This window comes from Odontesthes bonariensis, chromosome 17, assembly GCF_027942865.1.
Source record: "Odontesthes bonariensis isolate fOdoBon6 chromosome 17, fOdoBon6.hap1, whole genome shotgun sequence".
Taxonomy (NCBI): Eukaryota; Metazoa; Chordata; class Actinopteri; order Atheriniformes; family Atherinopsidae; genus Odontesthes; species Odontesthes bonariensis.
The window spans coordinates 21346146-21363107 of record NC_134522.1 but is presented as its reverse complement, the minus strand read 5'-3'; the positions used below and the strand labels follow the sequence as shown (position 1 = coordinate 21363107).

The following is a 16962-nucleotide window of genomic DNA, read 5'->3' as shown; positions in this document are numbered from 1 at the left end:
CTCTGAGAGAGATGTGTAGACGGTTGTCCGACTCCAAAAACACTTATACGTAGAATTGACAATCTCAGGAGTGGTGGTGAACTTTTCTACCGTAGAGAAACACACAAATACAACATTTAACATCATGAGTAAAAAAGCTTTCCTGCATCCTCACCACAAAAGAAATCATCAGAAGTTTGCAAATCTTAACAAGTTTGACACAATTTGGAAAAAGTTGTGTGAAACGATAAAGTTTAAATCAAACTTTTAGGGTACAATGAACAACATTTTGGGAGGAAAATGGTTGCAGACTTTCATTAAAAGCAGAAAATACACTTATTCAGTCCGTTGAGCACAAGGTTGAATCAGTCATGCTCTGAACCTGTGTTGCAGTCTGTGGTAGAGGGAACATTTTCATTATGTAGGGGAGGTTGGAAAAAAATTTAAACCAATTAATTTCAGGGAAACATCACAAACTCTGGGAAAAAAAATAAAAATCTGAGGATGAAAAGAAAAGGCCTTCTAAAGGAAATAGGTTCCTAATTTGACCTAAAATATCCACAGGTGGTGTAAGCTGGGGGTCTCACCGTGGCTCTAACAGTCCCCTGACCAAATCATTAAAAATCTGTGGACCCTTTTCCTTTTTTCTGATGAAACCCTGAAAAAAGGAAATCAATAAGTCGCTTAAAATATCAAAGAAATGTATCATCTTGAGACCAAGACCTTTTGGACAACTGATCTCTTTCTCACTTCACTACAGGACAACACAGAGACTGAAATTCTGTAGCCAGACTTTTGCATGCTATCCTATTTGATCGTTTAGTTTTAAAGCTAACCTAGTTATGGCTTTACAGTTACATATTTAGGGTAAAAATTAGCTCATAATGCAACACAATCTAAACCAGGATATAGCATCAAGTGGCGCCTAAATTTAGTTGTTGATACCCGAATGCATCTGGTGCATTTAACACCGCCACAGTGGACAACCACATTGCCCGCAATTGCGAGAAATTGATTCTAAAATTGTTTTTGTGAGCACAAGATTTCATGTTTCTTTGAGAGCTCATTCGTGACTAATTGATGATTGATGAATGTCGGGTTTGGCAATGGTGTTAATCCAATTTATTAAAAGTAATGTGGAGAAAACGTACTCACAGTTTACCACAACTGTGACATTGTGACATCATCATAAAGGATCATCCGTTAAAACACTGGCTGACATTAAAAAATTAGATAACACAATAAAATAAGTATATAAATGTTTATTTCAAAACATGAGAATGTCCATTTATGCATAAAATTCAATAATATGTTGATATAACTCTCATAAGAGGTAATTTAAAAGTATCTCTTTAAATATCCAGTACAAGCTGTTCCTCGAGAAAAGACCTAAAACATTTAAGTCCTTGTAGACACCATGGCATGTGAACACAACCACTTCACACCACAGCAAAGTTGGAAATATTGAAATGTACATTAGTACCACCACAAAGTTCTGTTTAAGCAATACCAGCTTCTGTTCTTCCGATTTTTTTGGGCCAGTCAAATCCCTTGTTCAAAAACACTGAGAGACAGACAAAACTGAGCATTTCAAAAGGACAAGGTGAGACTGCATTTTACGGTCAAGGAGAGATTTCATTAAACCTCATCGACCCATGTACTCTGCATAAGAATACGAGCTAAAAATGCACCTTTCACATGCCACTGTATCTTTATGAGTCAGTGACATGAAAATACTGACTTGTAATTTTGCTGGGAAAACAAAACAAAACAACAAGGAAATAAAAACTTCAATTTACAAACCTTCGAGTGTCCATAGCCGCGGGAAGCAGGGATGCAGCTTCCTCTAGTGGTTAACTGAGTAACTGAGTGAGAGTACCAAATAAATTCAATGTTTGAGTTTCTGTTTCTATAGGTTAAAAAAAGACAACATGCTTAATAGAAAACAAACAACAACCAAACACAACAAAGACGAGTTTTCAGTCCTATCACAGCTTCTCTGAAATCCTAAGTTAGAACTTTTCTGTCAATATGAAGAAATGGAGTCGTGATTCCTTTAGTGATGAAAATGCCGGACATGTTCAGTATTAAGTTTGAGACCCCAAGCATCCTAATCCAGGAAAGAACTGGGATTCTAATTAAAGGGATATTGCAGTAATGTAGTATTGCATTTTCTCAACCTTGGGGCCACCGCAAGAGACGCACTAAAGAAAGACCGTAAAAACTAAAGTCAGGAAACACTGAGAGGACCAAATCATTTGCCTCTGGCATGGGTCAAACAAAAAAAAAAAACACGGCAATGGGTTCTATTTTTCCAGTGTTGGCTTTTCAATAGAATTTCTTTGGCCTCTGCAGTCTCTGTTTATGATGTGCACTTTCACATATACGGTATAGCTGAAGTCTCAACACCCGTACAATGTATCGCACAATTCATTTTCAAAAAAGCTGAGATATTTCAAGCGCTAGTAGCAACAGAATCCAGTGATTTGCAAATCAAAGAAAAGCTTAACTTTACTGACGACATGATGACAATAGCTTGTTCAAGAGCTATTCTCTCACAGAGAAATGTTATTCTCTCTTTGTTTTTTTTTTTAACCTTCTACTTGTGTTAGTTCCCTGTTACCATCTCTTATGTTAAAGGTTCGGTTTTGACCCGTGTTTTATTTTAGTTGTAAAATACACTAAAAACAATCATCTATCATCCAATTTGTTTTCTCATCTCTTGGTTACCTTGTTAGGCTTCTTTATCCATAAAAATATTGGTTTTAATATTTTTGGTGTGGGCCCCTGGGCCTTGTTTTTGTCAGTATACCCCTCAATTTCAATAAAAACAAAAATGTAAAATGAACCTCAAGAGAATCAATAAATAAAAGGTTGTTATGTCACCTGACTATTACTGATGGGATTTAGAACACACCTCTTAAATAAATTAGTTTTATTTATTTTTTCATTTTAGTATTATTAACTATAGTAACATCTATGGTTTTACGGGTCAGTTTCGACCCATATATTTAGTTCAAAGAAAAGGCAAAAAAGTCTCTTTTTTTCAGCAATAGAACTTTAGTACAAACACAAAATGAAAAGCAGTGTGTTGGCTGACAGTGAACTTGTGATTTCAGTTTTGGCTCTAATTAGTGCTTTATAATCTTATTTTTATAACTGGGTCGAAACCGACCCTAACAACACAAAGGTCTTAATTTCAACTGGAGCATTTTATAATTTAGTGAAAACAATTTTTTTTGTTTTATTTTGTTGAAATAGAGGTTCCTGACAAAGTCATAAAGCCTTGATGCAATAAACAAATTTATATGGTTATGTTATGCATTTAAAACCTAAAAACAGGTCGGTGCCGACCCTAACATAAGACGAAGGTTAAAAAGAAGCTCATTTTGAATGTGATTGAAGCAAGTAATTTAAGAAATTAGGAACAGGGGTGTGTTTTCCACTGTGTTGCATCGCTTCCTCTTTTAAGAACATAAATTTGTAGGTATTTTTGTTTTTTAACAAAAAAACACATTTCCCATTCATGCCTGACATTGGATTCCAGTTGCTGAAAAGTATATTTAAATGGGTGACACATGCGGACAGCGGGGAACCAGTTTAGAGAGCAAGCTGTAGCGATACATGCAGAAAGTGGTTCGGCATCGTCTTACTGACTGCCCAACTGTCAACTTGTGTTGCTCCAAAACCAGTGTATGGTGTTCAACATCAGTTAGCCATGTCATGTGAACTCAAGTTTGGTTTATGGTAGTTCAGACTGATGCAGAGGTTAAACCGCAGAGCCTATGGAAGTGGGCTAACCTTTAATGAGCATTTACACTTGCTCAATGGTACATTATGAATAGCTTTGATACAATTAAAGCCTGGTATACGAGGATTTTCTATTTGAGCAAAGCAGTATGCAGCGTAAATACGGAATGCCAAGTGGCAACGTGTGGTCATGTTTCTGGCTAGGTGTACATCAGGCAACAGAGAAGCTACAGCATAGGGTAAACGACTACGTTATGCTCTGCATAGATGAGAGGTTCATGCATAATTTGCATTTAATGTGCCTTCATACTGTCACGGATAATGTCTTTTGAAGTGACTGTTGATTATTTTTTCTTTCATCCAGACCGAGGTCACTTTTCTAGTCGACTTCATTGCATCGTAAAATGAGTTGGTTGGAGTGACATGTCTTGTTAATAAAATACACTTTTCTCTTTTTGCATTGTAAAACTTTGACTTCCATTTGTGAAATTGGTTTTTAATGCAGTCCTAGCTGAAAGCCTTAAAGATTACAGCCATTTGATGTTGTTTCTCGGTCTCGTCACTTGACTTTACTTATCGTAGACGAGGAGATCCCCAATGATTAGCAATCTTAAACTGGGAAACATTCTAAAATAATGGTGTAAAACCAAGTGTTTACAAAGACTTTAACATAGTAGTGGACTCCACATCTTTGCTTGTGAAAGACTTTTCATACATGATTTATTTTACTGACCTTTGGCCATTTTTCCAAATGAGCATAACACAATTTTTCTATTCTTTTGCTACCCAAAGTCCCAACGTTTTCACAATGAAGTTGCTAGCTTCGGGTTCAAAATGAGCATGTATTTGTCTGAGGAAATAAATAGGCTGTAGCCTATCCCAGCTACCATTGGGACAGGTGGACAGTCCCATCACAGGGCCACATAGAGACAAACAACCTTGCATGCTCACACTTACTATTGGGTGAATTTACAATAATAAACTAACCCAAAATGCATGTTTTTAGACTGTGGGAGGAAGCCGGAGTACCTGGGGAGAACCCACGCATACACGGGGAGAACATACAAACTCAACGGTGCTAACCACCACACCACCCTGCAAGCCCTGTTCTCATTTTACATAATATATCAATATTTTTAAGAAATATAGTTGTAATCAGTGGGTTATTTTGCACCTCCGAAGATATCACCTAACTCTCAAGAGTAAATAATACGTATAAGTGCCTGGTTTCTGTGTAAATTGAGTTCCTTACTGTAGATTTGAAACATTAAAAAAAGCTGATAGTTTATTAGATTAACGTTTGTGTATATCATGACACTCGTACACATTAATGACACGGGAAAGACATTTTAAGTATTGAACCACACAGGTTTAACTCCATTTGGCAGTCATGGGATGGAGATTTGGATTCGGGTTCGATGTTTGTTCTGCACGAAGCAGAACAAACATCTTCCCATTATTCAATTTTCATGCAAGAGTCTGTTCAGTTGCTCGGTTTGTGGGAAACCTTTCAGTGAGGAGACATTTTTATAAAGGGACAAGGGGAGACCTTACAATAACACTAACCAAAAATGTGTGTTTGACACAATGTGCTGAAAACAATTGCAGGGTAATACAAAAATACCTAGAAGCACAACACTTGATTGAATTTCACAGGGTCTTCAAGTAGGTTTGATCAGTCTGTGCAACTCTTCACTCACAGTTTCTTATTTTCTAAGTCATTCACATTTTTTGGGAAATGATCGCACAAATTACTGGGAATATATGAAAATCTTAAGCATCCATGATTTCACATTTAGCTTCTCCGGTCCTTTTTATATTTACTTTGCTTTTTTTTGGTTACATTCGGTTACCAAATATTATTTTTGTGCCTGTCCATGCTCCAACAGTTCCACTTCCGGCACCTTGTTGGCTGACTCAACGTCGCTTTAACCGATGTCCCGTGGTTCATGTTTCTTTTAGCCAACCACAGCTTTTCAAAGCTCGGCCCATTAGCGCAGCCTGGCCATTTCAAGTTTTAGATTATCACAACTATTTTTGCTTTTCATTTAGATCTCGTATTGCTTATTCGTGATTGCGCGGCCGACGTGGACATTTCATCAACCCTTAAGTTGCAGTAACTTCTTTGTAGCTGTAATTTGAAGTGAGAGGTTAAATGATTGTGATTGAGAAAAACTATTAGTTTGGTGCAAACAACAATGTGAGTAAAAATATACTTCAATCTGTTATCTAACTCTCCACAATCTTGACCCATAACATTAAAGCCATCTTCCCGCGGCTATGTAGGTAACACCTTGTTAGTCTCCTTTGTGATCCTTCCTATAATAGGCCTCCGAGAGCTAATCAGGTCCCAGAGCTTACACCTGACTGGTTGGTTTTTGTCCTCTCCAAAGTGTTCAGAGCGCGTGACAAGTTCGCCTTCTGTCTGTCCAGGCTTGAAGTGTTCCGTGTTTGGACAGTTATGGTTGCAGCACCTTGTTGGCTGACTCCACTTCGCTCCAAACTTGTGGAGGTGCGCGATTGGACAGTCCTCTCTCCTGTTAGAGTATCTACAGGACGTAATTGGTTGGCTCTCCCTCTATCCAAACTGTTCACTGTGTTTAGTTGGCTGCTTCTGCCGTGCTCCAAGGTTCCAGGTTCGACTGATTGGTTGGCCCGCCCTGTCTGCTGATTATTCAGGGTTTGGAGCTGGCTGGTCCTGTCTCTCTCAGGGAGTTTGGGCAGAGTGGAACTGCTTCTGTCTGTGTTAATAGTCTGTATCTTCTGTCTGTCTCTTTCCCTCTCAAGACTGGTATCCCTACGTACCAGTCCAATCCTCTCTCTCTCCAGGCTGCTCTGGATCTCAGCTCTTCTAGCAAGAGCCTCTCTCAGCTGGGTGCGGAAAATTTCGATCTTCCCCTGCAGCTCCTGCAGCTCCCCCTCCCATAGGCTGGTTTGAGCAGCCCTATTCCCCAGAGTTGAGAGCACCAAACCTGTGGAAGCCATTGTTGAGACAGGACCCCCATTGACATGGAGGCTAATCTGAGGAGGAGAGGTAAAACTCCCTAAGTTTCCCAGCCCTAGTCCAAGCCCAGGTCGCCCGACCATCCCAGGCCGGCCTCGCACTGACGCAGTGTGCGTGCGCAGGCGGTAGCTGTGAAGTGTTTCCAGGTCAAAGTGAACACGTTTCTCCTTGGGCTCATGGGATGGTGAAGAGTTGCCAGTGCCCCCAGCTGTGGAAGCAGGGAGGGATGTGGGAGGAGATGGAGGAGGAGGCTGATGCTGTTTCCTGTGGAGGGTGCAGTTCTCTGAGATACAAGAGGAAGGGCTAGTGAAAGAGAGGAAGATCACAGCAAAGGGCAAATGTCCAGTGAGATATTCAGCACAGCAGTACATTGATACTTTTTCCTATATATTCAATCAGGATCATAACATTTAGCATCTAGTAGAGCGAAAAGGAGATATTACACCACTGAGTTGCATCGAACAACTGTTATTACTGTTATTAGTTATTCCTCATAATTTCTCGTAATTACTCATAATTTCTGTTTATTTGCCATTTTGAATAATTTGATGAAATAATTCTAACACAGCAAGAGATTTTCTGCCTTACAGGGATAGTTCGCCTCTTTTGACATGAAGCTGTATGACATCCCATATTAGCAATATCATTTATGAACATTAACTTACCCCCTGCTGCGTCCTGTGAGCCGAGTTCCAGCCGAGTTTTGGCGTTGACGAAGGTAGTCCGGCTAGTTGGCTGGGGCTTAGAAAATAAAGCGTCTTGCTTCTCAAAACAATATGCGTTCAAAAGAGTAATACATTTGCATCACAAAATCGTCCATCTAGAAAAAGTCAGACCTCACAATCGCTTGGCGCTATTTCTCTCTACCTTCGGATCACTGCGTGCTGTTTAAACCGTGCAGACCGAAGTGCAGACCGAGCACTCCCCTGCTTCCGAGCAGTAAATACCGTAACAGGTGCGGCTATCGCTAGGTGGCTGAACGCATTGATATGAGGGGAGGCAAAAATAGTGCCAAGCGATTGTGAGGTCTGACTTTTTCTGGATGGACGATTTTGTGATGCAAATGTTTTGAACGCATATTGTTTTGAGAAGCAAGACGCTTTATTTTCGGGACCCCAGCCAACTAGCCGGACTACCTTCGTCAACGCCAAAACTCGGCTGGAACTCGGCTCACAGGACGCAGCCTGGTGTAAGAATGCAATAACATAAATGATATTGCTAATATGGGATGTCATACAGCTTCATGTCAAAAGAGGCGAACTATCCCTTTAAAGTTTAAGGGATATCTTAAGGAGTATTTACTGCTGGAGCCCTTTTTAACTGGAAATGCTAAAAATTCCTTAATCACTAATTTTACCATAAAAGTGAAAGAATCTGTCAGAGATGCAGATTGATTCATCCGAAAAAAAACTGTTTGATGTTTATGAAAATATGCACATTAAATCTCTTGCAGAGAGTTTGGGAGGATAAGGTTCTATATGTTTACATGACGGTGTCACCAGCTGCCAACTATATATTAAACAAGATACAAAAGCTTTATCGAGAGTGTTTTAAGCTACGTTTCGACTTAAGGAGCCTTTTTCAGGAACTAGTCCTTTTTTGGAGCAATGAACTCGACTCCTCCATATTCCCCATAGAAACGAATACTGCCGATGCACACCTCCTGGTGTAACTGCTGTGTTTGACCAGTGTGGTAGCTCCGACCCTCCAGATAAGAGTGTAGTGGAGGATTGACACAATTAAACTGATTTAGTCCTCCTAATCTAGCTGTACCTTTAATGCTCTTTGGGTTAGGGTTAGAGAGAACACAAAAGAGCCAGGGCATATATCATCTTGAAAAAAATCCCTTGTTTTTAGTTATGAGTGCTTTTGGTCAAAATGTGCCTTTTGAGGTGCTGGTACTAACGGGAAATTTTCAACAGATTTGGTCAGATTTATTTACTGATGTACTTGTGAAACAAAAGGCAACTTTGTTCTGACCTTTTTAAAAAGATATTAACTCATCTAAAAAAAAAATAAAAAATGTTAACATATTAATCCTAGATTTATAATAGGTGAAATAAGGCACATAGCCTACTGAAATTTGATAACAAAAAATACTTATGTAAAAAGGAAATGGCATCTCTTTAACAGAATATTTTTGGGAATTTGTGGCAGTACACAGAAAGGAAAATTTCAGTGAGCTCATTACTTTTGGTCGAGGCCCGTCAGCTCCTTCCCATCATCCTCATATGTGGTGTTGAGGGCTCTGTGAATTTTCTGCAGGCAGAAAAGATCATCATTAAAATAAGAAATTTGTTATTACTTCATCCGATCTGTGATTTCCAAGGAGAGCTGCAGTTATTCTACCCAGGTCCCCATCCCTCCAAACCTCTCCTCTCCTAATTGCTGTTGAAGAATAATTAAAAACAAAGCGGCAGTAAGTTCTTCCCGGCTTACAATCTGAGACAAGTTAAAGCGTAAGTTGTGTAAGACCGCTTTGATTAAAGTATCAAAGAGCTTAGGTTAGTCTGAACGTCTCCACACCTAACTATCAGGTATAACTGTGCTTTAATCTTTCTCGTGTATGTACATCTGAAGATGTGTACAGAATAAGACTTTAATTATAGATAGGGCTAATCTTGAGGGTCCAAGTCACATGTCATGCTTTGAGATAGCTGAGCTGGCTTTGTGATGAATGCTGGAGCCTGCCTGGGAGGAGCTGTCATTTTAGAGAAATGTTGCAAACAAATGTAAGCAGATTTGATATTCAAACTGCAAGTTTCATTATTCACTCAAAAAGAAAGAAAAAGAATCGCCCCAGGCAGGCATCTTATTTGGTAATGGCTAGGGTTGCATAAAAAAACCATGTGACCTTTAAATTCACAATTTGTTCTGAAGCTGTCCAAAACTAACGCATTGTCTAACAGTCAAACTGCAGAAGAAGCTTTTGCAGATTATGTCTATCACTTTATATTGTAACATATCGAATCTGATGTGAATTGCAGCACATTGCAGAGTTATTTTAACATCTGGAAGCCAAATGAACGGGTTTATTTACTGATCTACAGAAGAAATAATCAGGCTCACAAGAAAAAAAAAAGAAAAAAAGGCATAGATTCATACTGTACAGTCATGAAGCAGTCAATAAAATGCTGCCTTTTGAAAATATGCTTAATCGAAGTAATTGAAATTAACTAGTTAATTTAGAGGCTACGTTAAAACTTAATTAGGTAATTAACAAAGAGCTTTATGTGCGTTAATTAATGCAATTAACTCCGTATAAAAGAGGTCAAACTGAATGTGTCCTCTTCCCTGTAATATACAGTATAACCTAGTTTTAGGAAAAATCTTGTTTCTCATTGAGTGTTATTATCAGTTTCCAACAGTAGAGGGCGGAGGTTATATGCAAGTGAAGTGGGAAAGTCTCTCTCACCAGCAGCAGTTGGGTGTTCATGAACACCAGACTGTAAAAGTGAAGATTACAACTGGCCGCTGAGCATCTTTTCTCTGCGTGTGCTTTATTGTGTGGGATGTGACAAAGTGCGCACGCATGCATATGAGCACATGCGTTTCCTCACCTGGCTGGTGTGCAGCCAATACTGCAGCGTGTTTGAGCGCCGGAGGCGGGGGATCACCAGGTGATAGAAGGTGTGTTCGCCCGCCAGGGTCAGCAAGGCTCCACCCACTCCCATACACAGCAACACAAAGAGGCCCGAAAAGTGCTGGATCCCCATCTGCAGTGTCTGAAGGGGCGGAGGGAGACAGATGAGACGAAATAAATTGGGGGAGTGACAGAGATCAGTGAAGCTTTCAGGCGACAGAGAGGGAAATACAGAGATTGATGATGTATATTTACATAATTACCATAAAGGCCACTTTGTGTGAGTGTGCAAGTCATATTCTGCTGTTGAGTGTCTCGTTAAGCTGTGTAAGCTCATGAGACTAGAAACAAGCAGGGCCAAAGCATAAAGGAGATGTTGGGCAGGAAAAGGATGGGGAAAAGGAAAATCAGAGGAAATGAATGGGGAGGCTAAAGTGAGAGTAATGAAAAAAGAAAGAGCAGTTAGAGAGATGAAAAAAGAAAAAAGAGACAATGGTTAAAGGAAGTTCAGTCTATTCCCATTCGGTTCGACCACATCATCCCTGACATAATGTCTATCTTGTTACGTTTTCACGAGCCTGAAGGAAGCAGAAAAGGCAGTGGGGAGCTTTTTCAGTCCACCGTAATCATGTTTTCTCCACCCAGCTCATTTTTGAACTGCCTCTAATGACAATTAGCCCCACGCTGACTCGACAAATTCATCAACGACAACAATGACCTCCTTTTGCTCCCGATCCAGAGGGCAAGTTTGCACTAATGCCCACATTGTTGCAGAGTAGCTCCTTTCTCTAAGCTTCAAATGGGATGATGAGTAATAACTTTCTGGTATGGGGGTGAAGTTAAGGTTGTGCAACTGCATTTGTTGCCGTAATTCAACTTTGAATTGGGATTTAAAAAGCGTGGCCACAGGGAGTTGAATAGTTTCTCTATTCAAAAACGAGATATAGATATACAACGGTATGCTCTGCCCTGAGATTTACACTCCCCTCAAAAGAGTATATAGCAAGGCGAGAACATTAAGGTACTTCTCTGTCGCACACACCAAAGACAACTATTTATCGACGCTCAGACAGTACGTGACTGCAATTGTGGTTGAGGTCAGTGAAGCTGGAGTGTATGCGGGTTTTATGTGATTATGTGTTTGTAAAACTTTCTGTTCATGTAAGTGTGTTTAGCTGGCAGCCAATCTCATCAATGTCCCAAAGGGAGACTCATTTATTGAAGTACACTAGCAGAAGACACGTACGGAATATGAACACTAACACCAATGACTTACCTCAGTTACTGCAAAGACTCTCTTTCCACAGGGTACAACCTTATACCATTTGTCATGTAGCATGTCCATGAAGCCATCAGACTTGTAGCGACTCACAAACTCTGACACATTACGGGTTAGCGGAGAGCCCTGAGGAAGGCCTATACCATAGCCTGAAAGGGAGGATAGACACAGATGTATATTAATGTGCATGTAGCAGAGCTGTCAACTGCAGCCATGCCTGAAGAGGACACAGTCAAACTTGGGTGTTTTCTTGTTGGAAAACACTTATCTGCTTGCAGTTTGCCAAAGGGCAGTTCGCCCCTGGAAAAAAAGGAGACTTACATGTTTTCAGCTTTCAGTTTCAATCAGAATCAACCACGTTTTCAGACAAAGTACATTGTGTATGCAGCAGATCTTTTACCGCTCAGCAGTTGTGGAGAGAGATGAACCAGACCAGGTCACTGTGCAAAAGAACAGTCAGAGCAGCTAATAAATTCTGGTTACCAAAATGTTCCAGTAACTTTTGTTTTAGTTCTCAGAATGTTCCCCATTTTGATTGTTCCTAGTTGGTTACATTAATGTTCCTCTAACCTTTGCCTTGCAGTTTCCCAGGCTGATATTGACAAGCTAATGACATTAGAGTTAGAGTTATCTGTAAAACATGAATTTATGGTTCTTGTCATTCTAACCTTCAAAGAACTGCAGGCCGTCGTTAGTTGAATGTTTTGTGCTTGCTGGTAATTGTCTTTAGAAGAAAGAATAGAAATAAATAATATTCAAATCTCATAAACAAATATTTATCACCACAAAACACAATAGAAATTATGACTTTGATGTTGACTTTGATGGAAGATTGGATACAAAAAGAGCACCATAGAGAGGTAGAGTCTTTTAGAGGTAAAGCTGAGCAGAGGTTCAGCAAACTGCAACAAACTGCCTCGAAAAACCTACGAGCAATTTCAGAATAATGTTCCTCAACTTAAAATGGTCTTGGAATACATCATAATCTACAGTACTTAATATGATCAGAAAATTCTGAGAATCTAGAGAAACACCACTCTCCTCTCGGGGCAAAAGCTAATTTGAAATGGACTGAGGCAAAAAACTGTTCAGACAAATAGAAATTAAAATGATTATTTTTTTTTAAATCATGGATGCATGCCCTCCAGACAAAAGAGGAGGGGAACCATCTGGTTTGTTATCAGCACTCAAATCTCATTAATCAATATTTTATTCACAATAGAACATATAAGTGAAAGTGCTCTTTCACTTATATGTTCTATTGTGAATAAAATATTGATTAATGAGATTTGAAAATCGTCACATTGTTTTTTTTTTTTTTTTTTTTTTACATTACACAGCGTCTCATTTTCATTTGGAATGAGGGTTAAGATGATGTGAATGTCATTCTGTGTTAGAGGGGACCAAAAAAAAAAAGCCCTTTTCCCTCTTGGCCTTTGTTTCTGTTGGGACCTTGTGAGACATCCATGACTTGCAGTCTTGCTCGGTGAAACTTTGCATGAGAAAGGAAAACATCATCTCTGATACTAATTTCTGTTGCGAGCACACAAACATCCGTCATCTTTAGGTCTTTATCCAGCAGACTGATGCCATTTTGAAGAATGTAGTGCAGTCTCTTGCCTCCAAACGTTCCTCTGTGGTGAGGAAGTGGTGAAATTTATAACGATGCCTTCCTTTTTGTCTTTTGTGTGTGCTTCATTAATTAAATTTATTACAACTATCTCAGTTTCAGTCAGCGTTTATAGCTTACCAAAAGAAAACTAAAGTGCACATAACACTTCATACTATCATAGCAACCTACCTGAATGTATTTTTTTTTCTTATTTACTGGGGTTTTTATGAAACTTATCATGAAGTGATACCAGCCTTTTTCCAGCTGTGGAATCTGTTTTATCAATAAATTCTCACAGTCAGTAGAAATCACCCTCACAGCTTCAAACATAGCAGGAGCCCCTACAATTGACCTACTCTGACCTCAACAGCATGAGCCATGAGTGGTAAAGCGTTCTATGACGCAGATCCTGCACTAAGGCTCACTTTGCACTCATCCCCTGCAGCTACAGATGGAAGACCCTGTTTTGTAGAAAGGCCAAGCAAAGGCAAGTTACACTGCATGAGGGGGGGGGACTTAATAAAATGGCAATATCATACTTTGGCTCTTTCATTGATCTTTTTCTCTTGATGATAATGTTGTTAATGAGAATGATGTAAGTTTAGATTTTTGTTGCCGGCTGGTTATTGTATCATTCCTGAGAGCATACATAATCATTTTTCATTTAAGTGACTGTGAGAAAGGAAATTATCTTGGAATAGAGTAACAAATATGTACGAAAAATAAATTTCTACTGGTTTCATCATAGATGCGTTTGAACAAATACAGAAAACAAGTATCATTTTAACATAAATACAAAGTCAAAGTACAGAAACCTGATTATTTCCCTCCTGTAGAGCTTGTTCTGCTAAATATCACATCTGTTGCTTCATTACGTGTTGCACAGTCAGACATTGGTTTCTATGCAGAGGGATGCGAACACACAACATACTGATGTGCTAATGTAATACTACGTGCAAAAACAGTTGCCTGTGTCACAATGTGAGCTTCAATCACTTCAAAGATAAAGCATAGATGGAAAGTTTCAAAACCCTTTCAAGTTTTCCCATGCTTTCTTATGTTTAAAGACACATCTTAAAATAGACTGAGCTATCTTTTTTTTGTTATTAGTCTCCACACAATTTTTCACAACGACAAAGCAAAGAATGTTGATGATTATAATGATAATAACCGTTGCTTGTTTCTGTCACAAAATCTGGCAACAAAGTCTACATTAATCGAATGAAAGAAGTTTTGACCCACCTGGGCTCTGGCTGCTCAGACAAAAATAAGTTCTTAGGGTTGGTAATCTTTGAGTCAGACTGGCAAGAAAAAACAGCCCATAGTCTCTATGAATTCAATTTTGAGTTTTTTTGTTGAGATCAGAGAACTTTACAGATGTCTGTCAACACAAGGACAACCATCACTGCACCACCTTCATGGTAGAGTGGTCAGACAGAAGTCAGTCCTCAGTGGTAGGTACACGAGAGCCTTCAGCAAAACCATGCCTACAACGAAACATGGTAATGGCAGCATCATGTAGTGGAGAACAAACAAATAATTACAGCAGTGAAAACCTCTTCCAAAGTGCTCAAGACCTCAGACTAGAGTGACGATTGACATTCTAACAAGAGTTGGAAACCTCATATAATATATTTCAACATATCGCCAATAAAACTCAGGAGTGGCTTTGGGAAAACCCTATGAAAGGCCTGGGGTGGTCCATCCAGAGTTGGACCTGTACACAGTGTAACATCTTAGACCTTGAAATGACCGCACATTGCCCATTAAGCTTGGCTGAGTCTGAACAATTCTCCCAAGAGGAGTGATGTGCCAAGCTTGTAGAATCATGTCAAACAAGACTTAGGTTACTCCTGATGTTACTGCCAAAGCTGCTTTATCCAAGCTGTAATTATCTTAATATAGTTTTTATGAAAAATGGGATATCTTAATCTTTTATTTTATCTTTCACTCAATCATTTTAGAGACCTGAATCCATTTCAAGATGAGTCTGAAGCACAACAAAGTGTTGAAAGCTTGGGTTAAGAAAACTTTCCATTGCTACTTTAAATTCAATTATGCAGTTGGTAATGCAAATAACAACTACAGTGTATTAAATCCACTTGATTAGTAGACAATGTAACATTGACTATTAGACCTTAGACTTTCTTATTTCTCTGTTGTTAGAGGTGAAACTAACAGCATGTGGAGTAATTAGACCAGACAGAGCAATAAAATACACAGCACTTACAGCTACAAAATGACATAACAATAACATTTTTAATTAAATAGGAGATTAAAGAAGTTTCCCCTGCAGTGTTTATTGCTTTAATTTCTATAGCGGCACATTCATGAATCATTATTTGAAATCTGGAGAGAATGTTTATTTCACCGACCAACTAAAGCTGCATCTGATTAGCATTACAGCACATATTTCTGCACATGCCAAGTGGAAGAATTCTGTTCTTTTGCTCTAAATGAAAAGACTTGCACTGGGAATTATTGCTGGACAAGATCACCAATGATCGTTTGTTTCATTCTATCTGTACTGCAGTCAAAGACTCAGTCGTGCCAACACATTTTTCTTTTTTTTTATGCGTGTGGGGTTGTCTCCGGCTTGGCAGCTGTTTGTCGGGCGGGTTCATGCGTGTGTATTACTGGGCTGTCAAGGTGTGTGTGTTTGAGCCTGATGGGGGTTGCGGACAGAAACAGAGAATAGGGAAGGTTCACGTAACTGTCACACTCCGCTTCCTGCATGACAAAGACTGTCTGTGCTTCCATCTCTATGCTTTCATCCTCCCCTTCTCTCCCCATTTCTGTCTCGATATATTTTCCTCTCCTTCTCCCATCACTTTATTCTTCCTCTTTTCCTGTCTGAGGTCATCTCACTCCCACCAATGCTGCTGGTCTTGTCTTCCACTAGTCCCTTCCTAATCTCTGTCATCCCTTCACTTTTGTTCATTTTCTGCTTCACTCCATTCTTCTCTTTATCTTTCAGCTCCTCGGAGTCCACTCTCTGCACATCTCCCTCCTCTCTCCTTTCATTTATAGCCGACAGACAGCATTTATCTGTCAAGGGCCCATCTCCATTCACATTTCTTTAGAGCGTTCAGTCAAACAGTGATGTACAAGTGGGCAGCCGCTTGTCATTTGTTTTGATTCTTTCCCCCAGACATTGGTATACTCCACCACAAGCCTCAAGTCCCAGAGACATCACTCAAGTTCCCAAACACCTACTCACACAGGCACAACGGTGCACATCGAGTTTGTTTTAAAAGCACTTGATAAGTCTGTATGTAACCATTGTGCAAGTGAAGATCGTATGATCTTTCATTACTTTAAAAATGATAAACTTTGCATGACTGAGCTTTTATGTGGTCTTTGATCTTGGTTCTTTCAAGAATATTTTCATAAATAACGTGAACGTGGGATCTTTGAAGTGGATTTCTTTTAATTGAGTACGACTATTTGCAAGAAATATATCTATTTCTTTAGCATTCAGGAGCAATGTAGCTAAATTAAAGCTGCTAACCTCGGCATTGATTTAAATGATTATTTATTGATAAAAGAAATATTTATGATGCATAACAGAGCTTAAATGACCAAATTTACCTTAGATGTAAAGTACACACTAATGCATGTCATGCTTGGTTTATCTTGGGTTTGTGTGTTTTCTTTAATTTATAATATGACTGTAGGGTTGTGTGAAGTTCTTATGAGTAGTCAGTATCCTATCTGCAGCAGACAGCAGTCAAAGTCCTTTTTAGTTTGGGAAA

General features: G+C 39.2%; 1 protein-coding gene across 2 annotated transcripts in view; it reads right to left on the bottom strand.

The window, feature by feature from the left end:
- Nucleotides 1-1266: 1266 nt before the first annotated feature.
- The window catches only part of grin3ba (glutamate receptor, ionotropic, N-methyl-D-aspartate 3Ba), an 81528-nt gene continuing 65832 nt past the window's right edge, over nucleotides 1267-16962 (bottom strand). Inside the window, exons 9-12 of one of the 2 annotated variants that reach the window (XM_075448288.1) lie at nucleotides 11593-11744; nucleotides 10294-10458; nucleotides 8925-8992; nucleotides 1267-7036 (exon numbers count right to left, since the gene is read on the bottom strand). In XM_075448288.1, coding sequence (XP_075304403.1) covers nucleotides 6073-7036; nucleotides 8925-8992; nucleotides 10294-10458; nucleotides 11593-11744 — 1349 coding nt within the window. In that variant the 3' untranslated portion in view covers nucleotides 1267-6072. The remainder of the gene's footprint in view (nucleotides 7037-8924; nucleotides 8993-10293; nucleotides 10459-11592; nucleotides 11745-16962) is intronic. The other variant, XM_075448289.1, reaches the window with a different exon arrangement.